Source organism: Theobroma cacao, chromosome 6, assembly GCF_000208745.1.
Source record: "Theobroma cacao cultivar B97-61/B2 chromosome 6, Criollo_cocoa_genome_V2, whole genome shotgun sequence".
In the NCBI taxonomy this organism is placed as follows: Eukaryota; Viridiplantae; Streptophyta; class Magnoliopsida; order Malvales; family Malvaceae; genus Theobroma; species Theobroma cacao.
Genome location: NC_030855.1, coordinates 24,947,372 through 24,954,638, shown reverse-complemented (window position 1 = coordinate 24,954,638; position 7,267 = coordinate 24,947,372). Strand labels below are relative to the sequence as shown.

At 31.8% G+C, this 7,267-nt stretch overlaps 1 protein-coding gene across 2 annotated transcripts in view; it reads left to right on the top strand.

The window, feature by feature from the left end:
* LOC18597069 (cysteine-rich receptor-like protein kinase 10) overlaps nt 1-3,476 on the top strand; it is an 18,134-nt gene extending 14,658 nt beyond the window's left edge. Inside the window, exons 5-8 of one of the 2 annotated variants that reach the window (XM_018122887.1) lie at nt 1,519-1,729; nt 1,843-2,080; nt 2,894-3,044; nt 3,122-3,476. In XM_018122887.1, coding sequence (XP_017978376.1) covers nt 1,519-1,729; nt 1,843-2,080; nt 2,894-3,044; nt 3,122-3,430 — 909 coding nt within the window. In that variant the 3' untranslated portion in view covers nt 3,431-3,476. The remainder of the gene's footprint in view (nt 1-1,518; nt 1,730-1,842; nt 2,081-2,893; nt 3,045-3,121) is intronic. The other variant, XM_018122889.1, reaches the window with a different exon arrangement.

The following is a 7,267-nucleotide window of genomic DNA, read 5'->3' as shown; positions in this document are numbered from 1 at the left end:
ATATATATATATATATATATATATATATTATTAAAAAAAAAACTACAGCTTTGTGCCTTTCAATGTTAAAAAAACTCTTTTTTATATATATATAAAAAAATTATAACTTGCAGCTTTTTTGCTGCCAACAAATCAAAGAAAAGCTTGAGAAAAAAAAAAAAAAAACTGCACCAAAACAAAAGACACTAGCACAAGTCAAAGTCAAATTATATTAAAAAAAAAAGTAGAGAGACGTGCAGCCTTGCTAGCTTTTATTAGTTTGTTTATTAGTTTGTTTCTATACTCTAGTGTTCGTCTTACTCCAGCTGACATGAAATTTTAAAAAAAAAAATTGACACAAGGAGCATATGACTCCAAGCTGTAAGCTCCAAAAATCAAACAATTTTTTTTTATCTACTTGAATATATATACATTAAATTCTTTCAATAAAAAAAAATTCATCCCATACATGAAAAGTTTCTTATTTCATATTTTAACTTGGTAATATGAAAAAAAAAATTCATGCAGGAAGCAACAAATAAGAAAAATTTATTTTTTAAAAAAATAAAAATAAAATAAGGAATTACAAGAGAAAGAAAAATTTACTTACTTAAAAAGATTCGTAAAAAAATTGACTTTGTTCTGAAATTTAAATATGAATGAAGAAAATTGTTTGTAATAACTTGATATTTATAAGCCACATAGAATCAAGGTTTTTTTATAAAAAAAATATTAAATATTATTACATAATTAATAAAATATTACAAATAAAATCAAAATTTTTTTATAAAAAAGATATTAAATATTATTATATAATTAATAAAATATTACAAAAGATATTTAGTTATTATATTTGGTTATTTTTATAAATAGAAACGATCGCTTTCTCAACACTTTATTTTTATTTGCTTGATTTGGAATATTTGCCCCGATCGCTACTCAGACCAATCAATCTTTTCCACGAAAAAGAAAAGAAATTAAAGAAAAGAAGCAGATATTCTCAACTGTCAAGATCTCAACCACTTTTTCGCAAAAGAGTGGCCAGACTTTTTTGCTTGACTTTAAACAGTTGTAATCATAATATCTCAGTTCTCGAATGAAAAGAAAGATAACAACACGGTGCAACAGAAGACAATATCATTGTCCCTACTATTAACTATTAGGAGGAGCAGAAAAATAATACAATCTTGTCTGGATATTTACCATTCCAAGCCTACGGAAACAAAACCTGATCATGACTGATGCCTTGTGCTTGTGTTTCTCTCTATCTTCTTCTTCACCTGTTTACCCTAAACCCAAGGACTGATCCGTCATGAACTAATCTCCCTGCCTCCGCTGGGCCTCCTATCCTGGCTTGAGTTTAAAATTGAACCAAAATGGGCATAAATTCCAATAAAATGGACTCTGTCCCTCTCCCGCAGGCATTACGCGTCCTTGACTTATCCACCCAATTATGGGTATAAAATTCCATGTCTTCTGCATTCAATGGCGTCAACCTGCAATTATGGGTATGTTACATAAATTAATAAATTGTTCCAGGGTACACTGGCAGATGGTAAAGAAATTGCAGTTAAAAGGCTCTCAAGAACTTCCGGTCAAGGGCTGCTTGAGTTCAAGAATGAAGTCATGTTAATTGCCAGATTACAGCATAAAAATCTTGTGAGGCTCTTAGGATGTTGCTTAGAGAAAAACGAACAGTTGCTGGTGTATGAATTCATGCCCAACAGAAGCCTTGACGTTTTCCTGTTTGGTTTGATCCTTCAACCTTGAACTTTTAACTAACAACACTACCTTGTAATGAAAAAGTTAACTAGTCATTGGTTTTGCTGTTTTTCATTTATTCCCTTTTGGGGCCTTTGTCAGATTCAAGCATGGCTGCACAACTGTCTTGGCTAAAACGATTCAACATTATAAAAGAAATTGCTCGAGGTATTATGTATTTGTATGAAGATTCTCGTTTTAAAATTATTCACAGAGATCTTAAAGTAAGTAATGTTTTACTCGATCATGAGATGAATCCCAAAATTTCGGATTTTTGTATGGCAAGAATTTTTGATGGAAATCAAAATCAAGCAAACACAAATAGAGTAGTTGGAACATAGTAAGTCTACGCATTCTGTTAAACTCAATGACACTTAAGCTTACGGGATTATATAGTTTTTGTACTATGACATTGTTTTTTGGGTAAAATACACCAACACGTTCAACTTTTAACCATAATTACACACAAGTCCACTAATTTTCGAAATGGACACCACACTCCAAACGTATAAACAACATTAATGCTTAAACATGAAATGTCTAAAATATCTTTTTTTTTCCCACCTCTTCCTTTCTTTCAAGCCGACCAACGGTGTTCCCTTACACTGGTCGGCCACCCATCGCCCTGGGCTCCCAGTGCTTCCTTGGGGAGTGCTATTGGCGTGGGTGGCCAGAAAGATTTTTTTTTTTGAAAAAAAGGAAAAAATTTAAAAATAAAAAATTATAATTTATATAGTAGTAATTTTTAAAATTAATAAAGAGAAAAATTATCTTAAAAATATTATTATATTATCAAACTAACAGAAATATTGGCTTTTGACTAATGGTAAGACTTATGTGTCAGCGAAAATATTTTTTGAGTAGAATGTCCACTTTGAAAACTAGTGGATCCGTATATAATTATGATTAAAAGTTAATGATGTTAGTATATTTTACAATTGTTTTTTTTATTCATTTTTGACATATCATATCTCTTGATAACAACCAAGCCACAAACAATTCATCACTGATGCATCTAATTAATATTGATTCAACATAGTACAATGTTGAATGCTCATATTCAATATTGATTCTCTGTTTCTAAAATTTTTTATGGATCAAATCTAACTCTATTTTTTATCTTTTTATAATTGCATCTTATGAATTGAAATAGTGGATACATGGCACCTGAATATGCTATGGAAGGACTTTTTTCTATCAAATCTGATGTTTTCAGTTTTGGAGTCCTTTTGCTAGAAATTATAAGTGGAAAAAGGAATAATGGTTTTCATCTATCAGAGCATGGTGAAAGCCTCCTAACTTTTGTACGTTTTTATCCTCTCTTTGTCTTCAAAGATTATAAGAATCCGCCATATATGCTGATTTTAAGTAAAAATTGTAGGCATGGAAACTATGGTCTAAAGGTCAAGGAATGGAGCTAATAGATCAGCTCTTGGTGCAGTCGTGTGTTGCCGCTGGGGTGCTTAAATGCATCCATATTGGGCTATTATGCGTGCAAGAAGATCCGGCAGATAGACCTAGAATGACATCTGTGATTGTCATGTTGGAAAGCGAGACCATAACACTTCCTCGACCAGCAGAACCTGCATTTTCTGTTGGACGTGTTGTTGCAGAACCAACTGAACTCACTTCAAATGATAGAATCTGTTCTGTTAATGAGGTTACAATTTCCAATTTGTCGCCTCGGTGATTGATTAGAGGGTGCATATATGTTCCTTTATTTCTTCTTCTTTCCTTTCAGGATACATGAAAATTTTTTTATTTCACTACCTAAACGACTAATTTCTCTTTTTTATTTCCTAATGGTCAGTGTGAGTTGGATATTAGAACACGAACGACTAATTTGCTTCTCTGAAACGTTTATCGTCAAGAAGTTTAATTCATGTTAAAAACTTGGAAAAATGGGGTTTTTCTTCACCTAAACGACAGAGAAACTTGATGGAATTTCTTCTCCACCTAATCGTAGAAAAAAGTTCTCTCTGTGTTAGTCTCATTATAATGGGAGGGCTGAATGACTGGTTGTATTGATTTCATCGTATTCTTTCCTCATTAATAGAAATTCTTTCTTTCTGGCAAAAAAAAAAAAAAAACTGAAGAGAAAAGAAGCCCCAGATTGAGAAATTCATTTCTGTTAAGGTCCGAGGAAAAAGAAACAGAAAATGCTTGTCTACAAGTCCTTCATAACTCTGTTCTTCCTCTCCTTGCTTAGCTTTACCATTGAATTGCAACCACTGACCAAACACGACCAATTTTCCCACAAGCGGTACTTACCAAGCCGTTCTCAATCACCTGCTCTCCTCTCTTTCTTCCAATGCCACCCGTGGCAATCGATTCTACAACACAACCTCTGGAAGAAACTCTGTCGTGGTCTACTGCAGGGGTGATGTCCCCAATAGTAGTTGCGAATAATGTGTCTCTAAACGATGTCACTCAACTTTTTCCTGTTGAAAAATTGCTGTGATTTGGAATCTTTGCCTCGTTCGCTACTCAGACCAAACAATCTTTTCTACGAAAAAGGAAAGAAATTAAAGAAAAGAAAGAGATATTCTCGACTGCCAGACTTTTTTGCTTGACTTTAAACAGTTGAAAACATAATATCTCAGTTCTCGAAGTAAAAGAAAAAGAAAAAAAAAATAATATCATTGCCCCTGTTATTAACCATTAGGAGGAGCAGAAAAATAATACAATTATGTCTGGATATTTACCCTTCCCAGCCTATGGAAACAAAAGCTGATCATGACCAATGCCTTGTATCAAAATCTGCCTTGTGCTTGTGTTTCTCTCTATCTTCTTCTTCACCAGTTTACCCTAAACCCTAAACCTGAAAAGAATTATGGTCAGTCATGAACTAATCTCCCTGCCTCCGCTGGGCCTACTATCCTGACTTGAGTTTAAAATTGAACCAAAATGGACATAAATCTATAACATACTTAAGCCACGTGGAGGGCTAAGAAAAAAGAGAAAAAGGAAAGAAGAAAAAAAAAAACCAACTAAAAAGAGGCCCGTGTGCAACGCACGGGCCATAGTCTAGTTCCAATAAAAATGGACTCTCTATCTCCCTCCTTATTGACTGCCAGCATTTCGCGGCCTTGACTTATCCACCCGATTTTGGGCATAAAATTCCAAGTCTTCTGCATTCAATGGCGTCAACCTGCAATTAATTGTTTTCCCATTTTGCTTTTTCCTTTTATCATTGGCCATTCACTTTGGCTAAAACTCCACAGTTATCTTACGAAGTGGGATTGAAAATAGAGCAAAGCATGATGACTTCCTGCAGGCTGACAATTTTTTATTTTTGAGATACTGCTTGCTCATAATTAATCCTAATCGTGTAACTCTATTAAAGTGTTTACAAAAGAAGAGAGGGACAGAGATTATGAACATGTTATAAAATTATAAAAATTAATACTATATATTAACCTTTTGTTATTTTATTTGCTTAGTTTTACAAAATAGAAATTATTTTTTTCTCAATATATTTATGTATGATTTAAGCTATACTTCACTTTTACTTGTATTATTTTGCATTTCTGAAACCAAAAAAAGAAAACATACACATTAAGTATGAAGAAAAAAATATATTTTCATAGAGTTATAAATAAAATATCTCATTCTTAAATAATAAAATGCATGAGTCAATTTTTATATTACTTAGTTATGTTATTATATTTGATACCCCCTCCGTCTTATTTTATTTGTCTCCGTTTGAGTTTCTTATCAAACAAATTTAATTTTGATCATTTTTTTTAAATATTAGATAACATTAAAATTTAAAAAATATATATTTTGAAAATTTTGAAAATATAATGAGATGGAAGTAGTATTAAGTTTTAATTATTATTCATTTTTATTTTTTAACTTTTATTTTTGTTTTATAGTAGTAAATTTTCATTGACAGTAAAATTAGCCACCAAATAAGTAAATTATTGAAGTGGAGATGTTATTCACCCAGAAGAAGCAAGTGCTTATTTAAACCCCTTTCCAGTACTAAATAAAAAAACAAATGAAAATACCAAGAGCTGATCGTCACCATGGTTTCGATTGAAATCTCCATGACCCCCTTATTTTACATCTTCCTTTGCTCGCTCAGTCTCCACAGTGCAGCAAAATGTTTATGGCCTCTTTCTCTGCCGTGGCTATGTCACCCAAAATATATGTCAAGAATGTGTTAGCACAGCTTTAGTTCATTGGTCATTAAATCTTTATAATTAGACTTTCCAGGAAACCCAAGAGAAAAAATGTTTTCGTTGGTAATTTTGAATATTGATGAATAGGTTGGGAGAAGGAGAGAGACGTAATGAATAAGCTTTAGTTCAATATTGAACGGTTTGCTTGATTACAACTTTTATTTTGTTTTGGAGGGTTCCAAAATTAAGCAAACCCGACACTTAATGAAACCCAATATGGGTTATAAAAAAATATATATGAAAGAATTTCTTTGAGAAAATCAATGTGAAGTAAATCAAAATTGGAGTAGCTAGCTAGTTAAGACTGAAAGTCTATTCCATCTTGCTCGTTTCACTATCATCAAAACCTTGTGTTGCGGTTTTATTGATATAGCTTTTCTCTACCATCTAAAAACAAGGAGGAGCTTTTCCTTCATCATCCTTCTAATTTATGTGGCAGCACATTCTTAATGGTGCTAATCTAGTATATGTTCATAATCTTTGATCTTATCTATATCGTTTGTTAAAATTAAGTGCACTTACTAAGGTGTTATTTTACATATATGCATATACATATACATATATATATATATATATATATATATATATATATATATATATATTGCATTGAACAAAACATTTTTGTAATTAATAATCATGATAGTAATTATTTTTAGATTACTCGTTCGCAAAATCGATGATAAAAAAAATTTATAACCATAATCATCAATTTAAAAAATATGATATTTATGTCTTTTGATTTTAATTAATTTTTGTTTGCATATCATATATTAGTATAGATAGTTAAGATAGAATGTTCAACTAGGGGCATCAATGCATACGATTCAAGGAAATTTCATATTAGAGATTTCCAAGATTTTCATTTTACAATCACACCTTGAAGCTTCCCATTACTATATATTTTTTTAAAGATGATGTTATTAGCATTAAGTCATCATGTCATCCAAAGTCTTTAGCTGTTTGTTAAAGACTTCTACAGACATTTGGCTTGCGCAAAAGGAAGAATATACACAATTACAAAGGGAAACTGCTTCACAAAGTTCAATTGCAAGGAGAAGCTTCCCATTATTCAGTGCTTTCACATCTCGAATCTCTAGAATGTGGAAAATTTTGCTCAGAAAATATAATCAAATTTCCAAAAACATTGACAGAGATGTTATCTCGAAATGTCGGTCATAATATTGACAAAGAGTTGAGTGACTAGTGTGGTTTCCTGGAAAGATAAACTGCTTCATCTTTCTTTAGGTTGTCATAAACTGCTTCATCTTTCTTTAGGTTGTCACTCAGTTGGTAGGACCGGCCAGTGAAATACAGCCACCTTCAGCAAGATATTCACATTC